Source organism: Cephus cinctus, unplaced genomic scaffold (assembly GCF_000341935.2).
Source record: "Cephus cinctus unplaced genomic scaffold, Ccin1 Ccin1_scaffold0080, whole genome shotgun sequence".
NCBI classification, from domain to species: domain Eukaryota; kingdom Metazoa; phylum Arthropoda; class Insecta; order Hymenoptera; family Cephidae; genus Cephus; species Cephus cinctus.
Genome location: NW_014332821.1, coordinates 998532 through 1015401, shown reverse-complemented (window position 1 = coordinate 1015401; position 16870 = coordinate 998532). Strand labels below are relative to the sequence as shown.

General features: G+C 41.2%; 1 protein-coding gene across 14 annotated transcripts in view; it reads left to right on the top strand.

Moving 5' to 3' along the window:
* LOC107271231 (mitogen-activated protein kinase-binding protein 1) overlaps positions 1-16870 on the top strand; it is a 70516-nt gene that overhangs the window by 38163 nt on the left and 15483 nt on the right. For 5 of the 14 annotated variants that reach the window (XM_015747013.2, XM_015746968.2, XM_015747004.2 and 2 more), the window contains 17 exons: positions 4393-4615; positions 6460-6675; positions 6988-7170; positions 7325-7485; positions 7598-7934; positions 8026-8192; positions 8253-8577; positions 8666-8876; positions 8992-9241; positions 9331-9793; positions 10465-10527; positions 10978-11091; positions 11698-11867; positions 11953-12243; positions 12331-12448; positions 12528-12624; positions 16587-16721. In XM_015747013.2, the coding sequence (XP_015602499.1) occupies positions 4393-4615; positions 6460-6675; positions 6988-7170; positions 7325-7485; positions 7598-7934; positions 8026-8192; positions 8253-8577; positions 8666-8876; positions 8992-9241; positions 9331-9793; positions 10465-10527; positions 10978-11091; positions 11698-11867; positions 11953-12243; positions 12331-12448; positions 12528-12624; positions 16587-16721 (3524 nt within the window). Of the gene's footprint in view, positions 1-4392; positions 4616-6459; positions 6676-6987; positions 7171-7324; positions 7486-7597; positions 7935-8025; positions 8193-8252; positions 8578-8665; positions 8877-8991; positions 9242-9330; positions 9794-10464; positions 10528-10977; positions 11092-11697; positions 11868-11952; positions 12244-12330; positions 12449-12527; positions 14965-16586; positions 16722-16870 lie in introns of all 14 variants that reach the window. The other 9 variants (XM_025088856.1, XM_025088862.1, XM_025088853.1 and 6 more) reach the window with 5 other exon arrangements.

Here is a 16870-nt window from a genome sequence, read left to right as displayed (position 1 = left end):
GGGGGGGGGGGGGAACATAGTGCCAGATGCAGCTTAGACTTCAGTCTGCAGCTCCCTTGGACCCGGAGCTAACTTATTTGTCTTCGTTTGGTTTTGAACACCGTGGGGACTAATTACGAGTTTTGTAATTATCGTCATCTTGCGACCTCGCACCTGCGGTTCATTGAACGGCTGCCGTGAATAGTAGAGGAAAAGGAAAAAATATACACTTAACTCGGTCGAGCTGCTGCCGGCTGCGCGTTTTAATAAGCAGGCAGGGAAGCGCGTCAGGATACGGAAAGTGGTCATTGCTCAGTTTACACTGGTGTATGGTGTACTTTTTCTCTTTTAATAGGAAAAATCATTTGTCTCATTTTCATGTATGACCGCAACTTTCGAATGGTACTTGCGCGTTTGTCGATCTGGATTTAAGTCGATATCGCGACTTTATTTCGATTGTCGTGACTCTTTAAAATTCTAATTGATTACCGATTGAAGCCGCTAACTACGAGAACTCGATTTTTGCTTCAATTGCAGTTGTAGGGTAATGGCATTTAATTTTTTGAAAAAAAATAAATGAATAAAAAAATAAGAGTTATCTTTGTAACACTCGTTTTGTTTGCGTATCTAAATATTGGATGACAAAAATATTCGTTTGGAGCTTTCCACCATACGCATGCTCGCGTATATGGTGAAATCGTAAAGTGAATATTGTCACACTGGTGAATGGCAAGCCAACGATCTCACGGTAGTTTGACAATGTCGCGTACCCAAGAATTACCTTTATGATTGTTATATTCATTGAATTTTCACGAAACAACGGGATACGCGCTACGGATCCGTACATGCGCTGTTCAGACAATTCATGGATACGCAACGGTAATTGCGCGCGTAGTCAGGGATTAAATCTAATACACGTGATCGTTCGAGACTGTAAACAAGGATCCAACTGTACTTTTATAACGTCATATCGAATGCTGAGAACTTTTGTGAATAAGCCGATTCGCTTGATTGCTCAGTGACAATAGCGCTTTTAGATTCTAACTCGGCTTTACAGGAAGTCACTGGACGAAGAAGCTGAAATATTGTTATTCCTAACCCAAAGTCGTTTCGAACTTCGACGAAGATAATCGCCGCTATCTTCGTTCCTTTGAGCTTCCTCGTAGTAACCCGGTCTTACAGAAGGTCGAAGAAAACCTTCCCCGTGCTCAATTTCATGGAGCGGCATTCCCATTACTCGAAATAGCCGTATTGCTGCACTTTCGAGCCATTAGTCGAGCCGTTTCCTTGCGAAGGCGTTACGTTCACTCGCACGCGTGCTCTCGTTCGCCCGACTTCGGTCTAGTCAAGTCGGACTACGGTTTGCCGATATTAGCATTTGTTGAAGCAAGTCTCCCGCGAAGGTCGTTTCTAGAAAACGAACGACTCGTCCATTATGCCCGATGAAAGTCGACTGTAATACAAAGGAGATGGGAAACCGAGACCTTGCCAACGGATAGTTTCCAATGCCATGTGTGGGATGCGCCGTGGCGCGCGAGATTACTCAATTCGTCCCCCTTGCATTCTACGTGTGCAGTAGCTTTCGAATCTGCAGTTTGTTTATTTAATTTTTTTCTTTCTCGGCGCCTTTACATCTTTCGAACATCGTAACGTCATCCACGTATTGTCACATTAGCGTCACCGACAAACGCCCAAGTCGCTTCGATAACGACGGATTAAATTTATATCGAGAAAAGCGAAAGTTTTCTACAAACGGACGGAGACTCTGAGAGCGAGCGCAACGCAATCGTGGTTGGTTCCACTCTCGCGCATACGGCGAACGTTTTCTGCTAATGCACACTCTGGCCGTATGTGGCTCGAAGCACGACCACGTAGCTAGACACAGTTTTACGGTGCGCGATTTTTTAACCTCTACCGTGATCCCCGGGATTAACTTCATGACAGTGTAACTCGTTGAGCTGTAAAACTGAAGATCTGCACGCGACATCTAGTTGAACTTCCAAATAGAAATCCTTGATAGCTGCGAGGTCTGGATTGCACAAATATCTATTAAAGTATCTAAAAAGTATTATTTTCGTAGCATGCAAGATGGTCAATTTGACTTGCTACGAGTATATATCGACTGTATCGTAACGCCGAACTTATCGGATGGTTATTGCCGACTATTATGATCGGTTCGACCTACTGACCTTTCGCTGCCAACCATCTTATGCTTTTCCACGCGCAGACTTTACCACCCTGACCTGAGGTTTATAGGCTCGGATACGTGTATATAATCTGTAGTACAGTTCTTCTATCCGTGCTTGTACCTAATGCTTGACGGCATACCAGCGATACCTGCTACCTAGAGACTAGTATACCTATGCCCGAACGTGTACAAAACTGGTATATACGTGAACCGTGCACTAGTTTTACTAGGTCGCCGAGCAGAGAGTCTCTACCTCCTTCACTCTTTCACTCTTTCACTCCTTCGCTCCTTCACTCCTTCACTCCTTCACACGGCCCCGTCGGCCTCTTCTACGTCGGAAGAGTCACTCGAAGAAAAAGCTTTAAACTGCATTCACACGAGGAACTAGCCTTCGGGCGCCTCCCCACTTCATTGCACCAAAGCGACACGGTCCTTTGGTCTCGTCGTATGTGTACTTTTCAAAGTTATAAAATTAATCTGTACGTAAAAGAATTTTCTTTGTTTTTTTTTTTTTTTTGTATGAATTTTGCTGAAAACCAATGCGACGCCAGCTTTGTAGATTTTCCTTTGCGATTGCGTGTTATGTTCGAATTCCCACGTGAAATACCGCAAATCGCATTAGGATTCGTGCAGCGAATGCGACGCGGCACGACTTCGTGCGAGCCACGGTCAAGAACGTACATGCATTTATGTATATACGTACGGTATTACGTTACTGCAGTATCTGCTCTGTATTACCTTAGAAAACTTTGCCTTTCTCCAGATTTACATCACGAGGGCATTTTTACTCTTAATCGTATTGAATTTGTACGTCACTAGTTAGCTATTGCACACGTAGCCAATGTACGCTTTGAATTTTCCATGGAACCTCCCAGTGTACTGGGGACTTAACCTTGCGAGTAGGCGAGAGGACATTTTTATCGTTTCGTCGGATGGATCTTTATCCCGGATACATTGCGGACGCTGCGATAAATTGTTCGATTGCCATTCTCGAAGTTTGTCGTCGTTATGCCTTTATGACCCCAGACACTCGTGATGCATCCGTGCGAATCTTTTTCGTGGACTGACGATTCCGCTCATTTTCACGTAATTCGTCAGACTCGTGCAAAATTACGTATCGCTGTATTATACATATACAGCAGCTCCGACGAGGTCTTTGAACCTGTTAAACCTATCGGTCACTCTCAATGTCACTGTCTTTACCACTGAAAGTGAAGTAACCGGAAGTCCCTGTACGTAAATGGTTGCTCGCACGGTACGAGAATAACTCTTGGCGGGAGTCATGACATTAACCTCACCGTTAATGAGTAATATTCTCATTATGTTGGACTACTTGACGAGTGCACGAACACGCGGTGGTGAAACGTCGCGCGTATGATAAGATAAATGCTAAATATTCTTTAACAGACGTTTGAAGCGGAGAAGAATTTTCTTGGGGTTCCTCGATTGATCAGTGTTGTCTTCCTGGTCGCAGGCGTGACAGGAAATGCACTGTAAAATATTGATCGACCGCAATAGAAGCATTACAAGTAGATATGTAGATATGTAGGAGAGGGCAGGCGAGAGATTGGCTGTGGCAGAGCGGTCAATCGAGTAATGTATATCTGTGCATAGTAAGAGAATGAGCATCAAGACACGTGTCGGTCTGAGTTACCGCAGAGTCTTCGTCATTTGATTTTCATCGGGTATAGGCATTACGGAGCCATTTACTTGGATTTTCGCACGGTAAATATCGTTGGTGCTCGTCATTACTGCTTCGCCCGGCGAATAATACATAATCCATGGTAATTTCTACTCGTCGACGAATATTCCCGCAATTTGTTCATCCGCGAGAAATATTTCGCTCGGGTTAAATATATGGTCAGCGATTCGCACGAGTGCAAGATTTGTAGCAACGAGGGGGTGAACACGTACGGATCAATAAATTCGACTTTGTTATCCGACTAGAGATAGCTGTAGCGATCCTGTAGTTTCGTATCCTCATATCCGGTGTCATGGTCGCGGTCACTATGATGGGATTCGAAGAGAAAGCGAGGAGAGCATGCAAAAGCATTTTATTATAGAGGTCGGAGCTTGTATGGGTCAGTGAAGCTGAACTTGACTCCCACTTCGTAGGACTTCAACTTTTTTCTTTTAATTCCATCTTTTCATCTTTCGAATATCCAGGGACGAGCTGTCACGTTCACAAGAATACTTGAAACCTTTTTTTTATATTTTTGTTTCAGCTGCACCGTGGTACTGTTCAATCCACGCAAAAACAGTCAAACTCACGTGCTGAACGGATGTCGCAAGACTGTGACTTCCCTTGCGCTGGCAGGGGACGGCAGACTTCTGGCTACTGGAGAATGCGGACATATGCCGAATGTTCGCGTCTGGGATATTTCCGATCCCCACAATGCCGTTCAGATTGCCGAATTTCCTGGACACAAGTATGGCATCAATTGCGTGGTAAGTTTTTCGTACAGCTCGAACGTTTATTGAATCGCGAGTTTTTTTTTTTTTTCTTAAAATTCGTTCTACGTATAAATATCGGTTTTTTCCTATAGCTTCTGTTCTATGACTGGCAGTACAGTCCGTACGAGATATTCACGCGATTACATTCAAGGTCAAGATTTTAAGAAACGCTTTTGACCTCGAGCTATTGAATTCTTGTTTGAATTCCTTACGACAGTTTTGCGGCAAATCGTTTATACGATTTTCATCTAATATCGAAGATTTATTATCGAATTACGATCTGATATTCGAAGGATATTTTACATTTTGATACGTATATGCGGATTCCATGCAGCGATTTAAACGTCATTAGACGGCCGTACGAGGAGGGGCAGAGGGGGGTTGTTCCATTGAACATGAATTGAGTCATTTATCAAATTATAGTATACTGCAATAGGAATTTCATTCCACGATGCATATCGTAAATCGAATAGTAGTACAGGCAGGAAACGACACAGCAATATTTTCTGGCGAAATTGAATAACTCTATCGGATTTATGCGCTCTACATATTGCATTCTCTTGCACGAGATTTGACCTACGTATTATAAAACTGACCGATATCGATCTACTCGTATGTCGACGTGACTGTCTATCGACGAGAAATGCCGAAAAAAAAAACATCTATCCACGATCCTTATGATGCGGAACCCATAGAATTCCCATGCATGGGCAAGGGAAAGGCCGCACCCATAATGCATGGCATTTAGGTATGCACGAGTATACTCGTCAGTCGTGCCGTCACTCACATGCTAATTGGAGCTACTCGATATAAAGGACTGAGCAAACAGCTAGTAAAGTGAAATTAATTAGTGTTCAGACGCTTGAAGAACATTCGTTTTTATCTGGACTAAACAATTTTAATATCTTTGACACAGTCTGAGAAAGTTAACCGATTACGTACGTGGATCTAATTCGTTTAAATTGATTCGAGAAATTTGACATTTTTTAATTCCTTTTTTTTTACTTATAATTGAAAAAAAAAATTCGAATTAGACTTGTCTGCCCTATCCAGATTACCAGCGGACGCGTGTCTGTGCACCGTGCGTAAGCATGACTCTGTTATTGCTACTTGAAGCATTGACGAACAAATCAATTGAATCAATATTTGTGCTAAGCATTTTCGTACTCTTCTCTATTGAGACACGATCGCACAATGAACCGTGTCTTATTCTCTCATCGGTATACCATTTAATATTCATACAGTGTCTTTCCGATGTTCGAATGGTTACGGCGAACCGTCGACTGGTACAGGCATACCAAATTACTCAATGCGCCTTAACGGTATTTTGTGTACCAATCTCATCGTCTCTGGTGCCATCCCAGAGTCTGTGCTTAGAAGTAGTCTCACGTGCGGAACCAATCGAGTATTAGGTTCTTCATGGTTTGGAACTATGGTCAGAGTAGGACTTGGCAGAATTACACTAAAAAAAAAGGTCTATGTCGACCTGTTGCCAGTTGAAAATATATCTCTCAGAACAATACCTTTGAAGGGTTATTGTTATTCATGAGTTATCTGTAAAGAGATGCCATTACATCCTACAACCGGTCCTAGGATACTTGAATTAGCTAGTGAATGAAATATTTATTGCTCGTAAAGTGTTGACGGGGTAGCGGACATTCTGCTTTCTGAAAAATGTCTCCTGGTGCGTTGACACTTGACAAAAAGAAATCATAGCTGAAGTATTGTACGGTGTCTCTGACGTTTGTCTCCCTAGCGACTGCAAGGGAGCGCTGCATCGCGTCAATTTTCTTTTGTCACTCAGTGCCGCTTTTGTAAACGTAGATTCTTTCTTGCAGGCGTTCTCACCGAGCAACAAATACGTCGTCTCCGTCGGCTCGCAACACGACATGATCGTCAACGTCTGGGATTGGCGGAACAACGTGAAAGTCGCTTCGAACAAAGTCTCGAGTAAAGTCAAAGCCGTGTCTTTCGCCGAGAATGGCAATTATTTCGTCACCGTTGGCAACAGGCACGTGAAGTTTTGGTATCTGGAATACTCGCGCAACGCCAAGGTAATGAATTCTCAGCGAGATGAAAGTCTTGCACTGCTGCCTCTAATGGAGAATCGCTCTATGTGATAAATGGCGATATATATATATATATATATATGTTTGTTCTTTTATTCCAGTACAAGGAGCCTGTACCTTTAATGGGCAGATCCGAGAATCGCTCTATGTGATAAATGGCGAATACTCGCGCAACGCCAAGGTAATGAATTCTCAGCGAGATGAAAGTCTTGCACTGCTGCCTCTAATGGAGAATCGCTCTATGTGATAAATGGCGATATATATATATATATATATATGTTTGTTCTTTTATTCCAGTACAAGGAGCCTGTACCTTTAATGGGCAGATCCGCCATACTTGGTGAACAGCGGAACAATGATTTCGTCGACGTTGCTTGCGGCAGAGGTGAAATGGCAGATTCCACGTACGCAATCACCAAAACTGGTCTCCTATGCGAATTCAACAACAGGAGGCTGTTGGACAAGTGGGTCGAGCTGAGGGTAAGTTCGAGGTTATTATATTGTGACCCTTCAGGATTTAGTGGGTCTTTATGTGGGACTATGGCAAGTCGGTACCGGTATACTCGTACCAGGCTAAAGTGTGCTAGGTTTCTATGGATACTTAATGACTTCCGTCTGTTTCACATTTTTACAGACAACCAGTGCCAATTGCATGGCCGTTGGAGACAAGTTTATTTTTATCGGATGTGCCGAAGGAATTGTACGGTGCTTCAGTCCTGTCACATTGCAATTTATTACTACTCTACCCAGAACTCATTATTTGGGTGTGGACGTTGCCCAGGGATTATCTATAAGGTGACTAACCTGGCATATGAAAACTTACTTCCTCGTCATAGGCTGAAGTGATCGTTGAAAACGAGCCATAATTATTCTTACGACTGCTTGAGAATGCGAATTATTGTTACAGTCATATGTCTCAGCATCCACCGAACGCAAGGTATCCTGACGCCATAGCCTTGGCCTTTGACGAACGCAATAATAAATTGACCTGCGTCTATAACGACCACAGCATCTACGTCTGGGACGTGAGAGACATCAGAAGGGTGGGCAAGTCCCATTCCTTTCTATTTCATTCGGCCTGCATTTGGGGCGTTGAAATGTATCCTACGGGAGCTGAATCTATCAACGCTATGCCGCCAGGTAGCTTTATAACATGTTCCAGTGACGACACTATACGCGTTTGGAATTTAGAGAAGGATATCTCACCCAGCGATACTATGTACAAGAGGAATATATATAGCAACGTGAGTAAAGTCTCAAGCACAGAATGCTTTGAAGATTCATTCTCCTGGCCATGAGTATTAATTTCTTGGTGATTTTTTTTCATAATTGCAGGAACTCTTGAAGGTCTTGTACGTAGACCCAGAATTGACCTACTTGAAAGACTTGGATCTAGCTACCGCTGGTTCCACGGAAAAAAACGACGCGTCCTACGATGGACGTAATGGCGTTCGGTCGATACGTGTCAGTCCCGATGGGAAGCACCTTGCTTCCGGAGACAGGTAAGTCATTCGAGACGGCATATATTATTTATTGAATTTATACGGAGTATGCTTTTACAGAGCTGGCAATATCCGAATTCACGACGTACCCACACTTGAGGAATTGTGTCTAGTCGAAGCACACGACGCTGAGGTACTTTGTCTGGAATACTCTAGGTTCTCACGGCACTCTTTGAAATCGCCCAGGTTGTTAGCAAGTGCTTCCAGGGACAGGCTCATTCATGTGTTTAGCGTTGATCAGGGTTATAATTTTCTACAAACACTTGACGATCACAGTTCCTCCATTACTGCTGTTCGATTCTTCAATCAAACGAATCAGAGTAATCAAATACAGATGGTGTCGTGCGGCGCGGATAAGAGTATTATATTCAGGCAATTGCAAGCTGTAAGTAACCGTTACATACTTAGCGGCTTCTTCAAATAACTTAACAGATACTATAAATGCTAATACATGATTTTATGCTTTACGCTAGATACCAGGTGGCATTCCGCAGTTTGCCAGAGGTCACAATGCTCAAGGAAAGACAACTCTTTACGATATGGAAGTTGATTCTGGTCAAAAACACGTCCTCACGGCATGTCAGGATAGAAATATTAGAGTATACAACGTAACGACTGGCAAACATAGTAAAACCTTTAAGGGTTCCGTCGGCGAAGACGGCTCTCTTATCAAAGTTGTCCTAGGTAATTAAATACTTGATAATTTTATATTTAACAAGTAAATACAAACCAGTGTGATATCACCGTGTCGTAAAAAGAAATAAGCCCAGTACGGTACCGTTTAAAAATTTTATTTTAGATGCATCCGGTATTTATGTGGCTACCTCCTGTACCGATAAGACACTATGCGTTTATGATTACTACAGCGGAGAATGCATGGCTACGATGTTGGGTCATTCGGAATTGGTAACAGGACTTCGCTTTAGTCCCGATTGCCGTCATTTGGTTTCTGCTAGCGGAGATGGCTGTGTTTTCGTGTGGCGGGTACCTCATGACATGGTAGTGACCATGCAAGCACGTCTTGCTCAGCAGGCCATGCGTGCTGGAAAGTGAGTACATCCTTTTTCCCAGTGTCGTGTACATGTAATGCTAAGGATCTTCCCAGGCAATTTTATTGAGACTCATGTAAATTTGTTAGACGGGTGCCACAAGTCAACGGCAGTGGTGTCAACATCCAGCTGGACAATGAAACTTTTGGATCGCCTCCTAAGGAATTCCTTGATCCTAATGCCAATCCGACACCCCAAGGGAATGGGCCGGACTATCGGTTTAGTGTCGGGCAGTTGCCACTCTGGGCTAAAAAACAAATCGACACTGCTGCCACCCAGGAAGAAACTGCTCCCTTAGGGTCTGGTGTCAGGTCTCTTGGCGTTGATCTACCGAAGGGACGCTGGGCTCAACGGGTACAACAGGGGGACGCTATTACTGTCAAGTCAGTTTACGACAGCGATGAGGTTATACCATTTCCTCCTCCTCGAAGTGCCATTGACTCTGATGGAGGTGGTGGTGGTGGTGGAGGTTCTAAGGACAGCTCCATCGACAGTGGAACCGAAACGAAATGTAGCAGTGACTATCGACGCGACACTATGATCATCAAAAGGGTTAGTGATCTTAGGATATTAGGCTAATGAGGAATGTCAAAGTATGTGAAATACTTTTTTTTTTTTTGAATTTACGTTGAATTCTCATATGTTTTTGGATCCGCTGTACGTTAATGTTTGAAACATGAGATTTCGTTAAGGTGTGGAAATTGCATTACGAAAATTCTAAGCAGGTTAATATGGGCATTGACACTGCTGATAGAAGTTTATTGTATCTTATTTATTTATGATTTATTTAGTTTATGCTTCGCTTATGTTTGATCAATAGAAATTAATTCTGATATCTTTAATTCTTTGACGCAGTGTTTTTCTTTGCCAATGAGCGTATGTGTCGTTAAATCAAATAAAATCTGTGGCTTCTGCGGATTCCCGGCTTGTCAATGTCGAGAAGTTTTTATATTGTAAATATTTCACAAACACCTCATCGCAAGAGAAGTAAAAATGTTCGCGCAAACATTAGTAATTGTACAATTCCGCACAATAGATTTTAAGTGATAATAGGTATCTACACAGTATCAAACTCCCGCATAATTTCAATCGAATCCTTATCACGTACCATCAACCATTACGCCAGCCGCGCATATATCGCACGCAATTACAATTTCCAATAATGCATTCACATGATATCATTCCGCACCCAAATCATTAACACTTTCACAAAAAATTTCTAGGAGGAGCAAGAATTTCATCCATGTCCAGATAGTTACAGAGAATTGACTGACGATTCGAAGCAGGTACTAACTTATCACTGGCAACCGCATTGGATTGTATTAACAATAAATCAAATCATTTACAAAATGCATGCCTAACGATGGAAAATGCTTACACGAATCAGAATGAAATTTATGCGTGTTTCACATATAGCAGCGTCGCCTTAGAATTTACTTAAGTCTTAAAATGTAATGCCTTTTACGTTTATGTAATACTTTTTGTATTTGCCAAGTCACATGTCGTTGTAAGCACCTTTTGCTAGATATGGTAGAACAACGTGGGCCTGCAACTTTACATAAAAATTTATTATACAAACTTGGTAGTGTGTTCCGTCGCTACGTATATTTTTCTTCATTTACACTATCAGCTTGTGCGTTTTAACGCTTCATCCAGTTTGCATATTTTTCTATATTTCTCTTTGTTTGAAATTATCATTTTCTTTGATCACACCATTATTTCGATCGGTCACGTAGGTGACAGGCGGTAACGTGACCATTACTAGAGGTAGCAATATCACGGAGTTGACACGTCTATCGAGGAGTCGCCATCACACCGATGACAGCAGTCTTGGCAGCTTCAAATTCGAGGTATTTGCCACTCAGCTGCTGTCCAAAATAAATGGCAAGATCAATATCCTCCGTACGATTGATTGAGATGTCGTTCTCTTTCCCTCGCAATAATTTAAATTAAAAATGAATGACAATTATATCATCAATCCGTATCAGTATCATTTACATAGACAAAAATAGAAGACCAGGCACTAAACTATCGTTTGGGCGTTATAGTATATTATTTTTGATTAGCTGAAATCTGTAAATAGCCATTCTATCAGTATAAGTACCATTTGGGGCTATCGTATTACGCTCATCATTAAATCACAGCTTATGCCTTACACCATTTTCTCATTATTTTTATTCTACTGTTCGTAAATACGCAAATTGTAATGTAGTCATTCTTAGTGATACTGCGTAGAATTGAGTACGTAGAAGTGGTACTACATGTACATTTTTTTTATCGATGCATAGTTACCTTATGCAATTAATGTCTCTCCTTCTCGTGTTTAGATGATTTTATAGCGTCATTGAAATATTATTTCCCTTACTATTCGGGGATGTTAAAAATATGATTCATACATTTGTATAAAACCATGCAACTCCATTCCATCATTTTTTTTTCTTCCGCGTTTCATACAGGACCATGAGAGTACCGAGCATGATGGAGACGTAGAGGATTACTCCGAGGGTGAAAATGGAACGACCGGCTCTGAGAAATCTCATCATCGTTTAATGTACTATCCTCCACCAGAAGATATCGTATCCAACCAGTTTACGGTGAACGCCATGGATGTTGAGGAACTAAGAAGGTGCGTATCTATGTGAATTTTTGAATTTGTCCTTGTCCTTCGTAGATAGAAAATTGTATTATACCCTTTTTAATTTTATATACAGATCTCAAAGACGATCGAAAAAACCCAGAAGCGGTGAAAGTGGCCGGACCAGTGAAATGACTGCTTCTGGTAGCCAGGAAGATTCAGACTCAGAAGGCGGTGCATCAACGCCTAGTGCTGAGAGAAATCCCTTGTCCATGCTGTCCGAAGCAAGTTCCGAAGGATTTGATCAGATGGCTAATCAAAGTCATCGGGAAAAATATCTTAAGAATGCATTTGAGTCTCTCAGTGGAGCTGATGAACCAACGAATCGAACTAAGACTACTAGCATCAGTTCCCAGTTTCACGGAAGGTGATACTCTCGTTTGTATAAAATATACAGGACTAACGAAGAACTTATCAGAAGTGTATTGAACTAATAAATTGTTTATGCACGCAGGAGCAGCGGTGGTGAAGTCTCTACGAATAAATCACGAAACACGGCTGTAGTGAGTGTGTCGAAAAATCGTGAGGAATTGCAAAGGAGGATAGAGGAAACAAGAAGAAAATTACAAAGCGTGAGTAATTGTTTGTTGGCTGAAATCTTTTATATAAAGAAAATGGTGCGTAATCGTGAAATATTTCATTCTGAAATAGGTTGGTTATAAGTCATCGTTAAAATCCAGCCAGAGCATCTCCGACCTAAGCAGTCACATTCCGGAAAAGCATCATCGTCAAAATAGACTCAACACAGGTAACAGATCAGATCAAACACACCACTCCGCAAAACCGACTAATCCCTGCAAGCCCATGCCAAATCCAAAACCCAAATTTAACCCCAAGCAACTCGCTAACAAAGTCCAGGGTGTGGGAAATGCTTTATCCATACTCGAAGTACCAAACGAAAAGTGTATGCCCAAAAGTCAAACCACCTCGTGCATAAGCGAGCGCGCAAAGACCGCAGTATGCCGTCCGCTAACATTGACTCTTAAGAAAACTGAAAAGTATAAGCTGTCCATAAATAAGGCTAATCAGTCATTGCCGGAGTCGCCGGTTTGCGAGGAATTAAAAATCTTGAAGGAACGCTGCAGAAAAAATGCCAATCGTTTCGCGAGATTCGCACAGAAGAGAAAGTCCTGCAGCTATTTCATAGGCCTCGATAACAACGAGGAAGAAATGGAGAATATTGCAAAGTCCTTTGAGAGTCTACCAGCTATGAATGAGCATAACATCGAGACTCTTACCCAGCTCTCCGACGAGGACGAAGAGGAAGGAAATGGAAACTTCAGCGACGATTCCTTAGAGGGTGATTTCAAAAACCCCCCACGAAGATGCGTAAGCGATTATCAGATAAATATCCAAAGAGATAATCTCACGGAAAGTAAAAACTATTCCAATTATCAGAGTCTTTACAAGAAAATTTTGACTCGCTCCCAGGAAAGTATCCTTTCGGATGCGTCAGTAGAATCCTTTTCAAAAGGTAGTGCTGAACTTTTGGATTGTAATCAGTATGATCACGACAGACATTCCAGTGCGAGTTTCTTTTTATCTCGACGCAAGATGCAAGCTGGAAGAAGTCAAGAGAGTATCCTGACTGATGAGTCTGATTATCAAATGTTCCCACTGCAAGAAAATGCCGATCACAGAAGTACCGAAAGTATCTTGACGGATGACTCAGATTCTCTGGTAAAATCTGCACCCCTAGAAATGCTATTCGATTCGCATTATAAGCGTAAGAGACAGAACTCTGAAACTTACAGTGGAAATCCTAATCATACCGTCGAGAGTACGGTTAATACTGAACAAGCAGCTGATACTTCGAGTCTGCACAGAGCAGTCTTTAGATCAAAATCTCTTCAAGATACAAGACTGAACGAAACAAAGGCTGGTATGAATTTTATGAACGACAATGTACAGCCAAAGACATGTGTTTACTATGAGTTCAATTTTGATAACGATAATGAAAAAAGTACTGATTTCAATGACGGATCGAACAGTATAGCCAACTCCAGAAGTAATAGCTTAAAGGTACCTACTGAGCCAAAGTCCATGTTGATCTTAAACGATTTTGTAGCGCACAAACCGCCTAAGCCAAAGAGAAATTCTTCCCGTACTCAAAGTATGCGTAACAGAGCAAGACCAGCTTGGAATAAATACAATGTGGATCCATCCACTCAGCAGCCGCAGGCTTTACGAAATCTACAGTCGTCTGAACAAACACCAAATCCCGTTAATGCAAATACTCCAGAATTCGACAACCACGAATCAGAGAAAAAATGCGATAGATTTATACAGTCGCCAAGTTATTCTGTTCAGCCTTGTGAAAGTGAAACGGAAAGAAATAAATATTTTAGTTTGCAAGTGAATCACAGTAGCAGTATGAGCTTACCTAAAGAAGCTATATATGGTACCGATAACAATATTGAAAATTTGTCATATCAAAACATTAACAATGCAGACGACGATAGCAAGGATCGTGATAACTCGAGCATAGGACAAAGTTCATCCCATGAACGAGACTGTGAAACATGCTTTGAAAACGAGATTCCTACCAAAGACACACAAGAGTCGTATGACTCCTTAGAGCCAAACGGTGCTCCATCCTTTGAATTGCAATCTGCAGAATTACAAGTATCCAATAACACCTTGCCTCTTGAAAATAAGGAATTCGACAATACAGACACAAGTGTTGATATAAGGATAACTCGAGCAATAGAAGGGACTGTTAAACTTCTTTCCAAGGAATTTGAAAATCTTGTCAGAAGAGAACAATATTTCGTGAAAGGAAAGGATTTGAGACTGATACACTGTCAAGAGAATTTTGCTAAACTCGAAGCAGAAAGGGATACAAGATGTTCCATGTTCAGACGTGAAATTCGTGCTCATTCCGGTGGTGAAGATAGTGATTGCGCTGATATCTCTGCGATGGATAAATCTTTAATGGAAAGTGGATCATCAACGCCTGGCTCAAGTTGTGCCAATTCACCAAAACGATTATGGCCGCCCGCTTCACGATGTCAGAGTCAAATGAAGTGGACGAAGACTTTGCCAACTATCAACCAATCTGTACTCCCTTCGAAGCATCATTATCCAGGTATCTCAGAGCGTAGGAAAAGATTTACAGAGCAGCAAAAATTTGTTGTAACAACATATCACTTGAAATTGTAATTACCAGTGTTGAAGGAAAGGCGGAGTAGTTATCGGAGAGAAAATTTGTCGATATTCTTATAATCAACGTATTTTGTTACATCGGTAGTTGCAACCACAGTCATTCGATTATACTTAGGTGATCGATGCACGAAGTTCTTCTAATGTCAATGCTTCATACTTATTTTTATACATAGCGACTTCATTTCTGGCTATTATATTGTATCAATTTCATTATTCAATGTATGTAAATTGATGGTTGTAAAATCTGTACCGCGTTGCTTATATAATCTGATTTTAACAAAAGAAATCTGCGTGTCCTTAATAAATGATAATAATTTCATGTTTCTGCACAAGCCGTGCAAGCGTCTTGTATCCAATATATACAGGGTGTTCGTTATGAAACGCACTGTAGTAACACTATTACATTCCTTTTCAAATTCTAATGAATACGTGTATTTTCATTTTTTATTTCATATATCAAAATTTTGAGATAATCAAGGTTGAAGTTGCAGTAATGCGACCAATCAGAACGTGTTTAAACGGAGCGTAGATGACGTCCAGAGTCAGCCCGCAAGGCCTGCTTACAGTAGGCCAATAACACTAAGAGTATTGTCTCTTGTATCTTACTCAACTACTTGCAGATAAACAGGGACACAACGACGATACTCTTAGTGTTACTGGCCTAGTGCAAGCAGGTCTTGCGGGCTGGCTCGCGACGTCATCTACGTTCCGTTTAAACGCGTTCTGATTGGTCGCATTACTGCAACTTCAACCTTGATTATCTCAAAATTTTGATATATGAAATAAAAAATGAAAATACACGTATTCATTAGAATTTGAAAAGGAATGTAATAGTGTTACTACAGTGCGTTTCATAACGAACACCCTGTATATATTGGATACAAGACGCTTGCACGGCTTGTGCAGAAACATGAAATTATTATCATTTATTAAGGACACGCAGATTTCTTTTGTTAAAATCAGATTATATAAGCAACGCGGTACAGATTTTACAACCATCAATTTACATACATTGAATATCACTTTTCATTTTTAAAGACAGCAATTACTTTTCAGTTTGAATGACAGTTTATGAAAAACGTGGCTTTACGGATTTTTTTTTTCTTTTAGCATGACATACAAGCAAACGCATGTTTGTAAAATTCCTCTGGCTTATCCCCCCTTATCCCTACTTATTCATTCCCAAAATTCTTCCTGCATTATAGCACTAATTTAATTACATCTTATATAATTTCAGTTGAAACACTTTGACTATTCTTAAAAAAACTTTTCTTTTCACAATTTTTTTCTGAAAGCTATATTCTAGCTTAAGTTTTGTACGTCCAAAATAATTTTTCTTGATATTGACGATATATCACGTTATGCAAGAAGTGCCTGATTCATTTTGCAATCGCTTATGCAAGTAGCAATAGCATTCATGAGGTCACATGGCATCTTTTCATTTATTGTTTTGTCGGCTTCAAGACATAGCAAATATTTCTTTATAACAAAAAGCGTCAGTGTACAGTTGGTAGTTTAGTGCATGTGCCTGCGTATTGTCAACAGTTGGCACTAGCGCGGGGCGACTGTCATCAAAGGTTGTTCACGGCGAAGAGGATGGCAGTGGCATGAGACGCGCCTGTTCGCTCAGCGACCTATCCGTCAGCCCACCAAACCGATTACTGCATGGCCCGATTCAAGGTATCCTTCATCCTCCATGTCCTCGTTGCATTTAGATCTGCATTCGATGCACGCTCTTCAGCAATTACAGGAACAGTCGAAGCAGTCCTGTTTCTTTGCGATTGTGAGAAACAATACTATATACCTTTCTTTTTTTTAATGTTTTAACA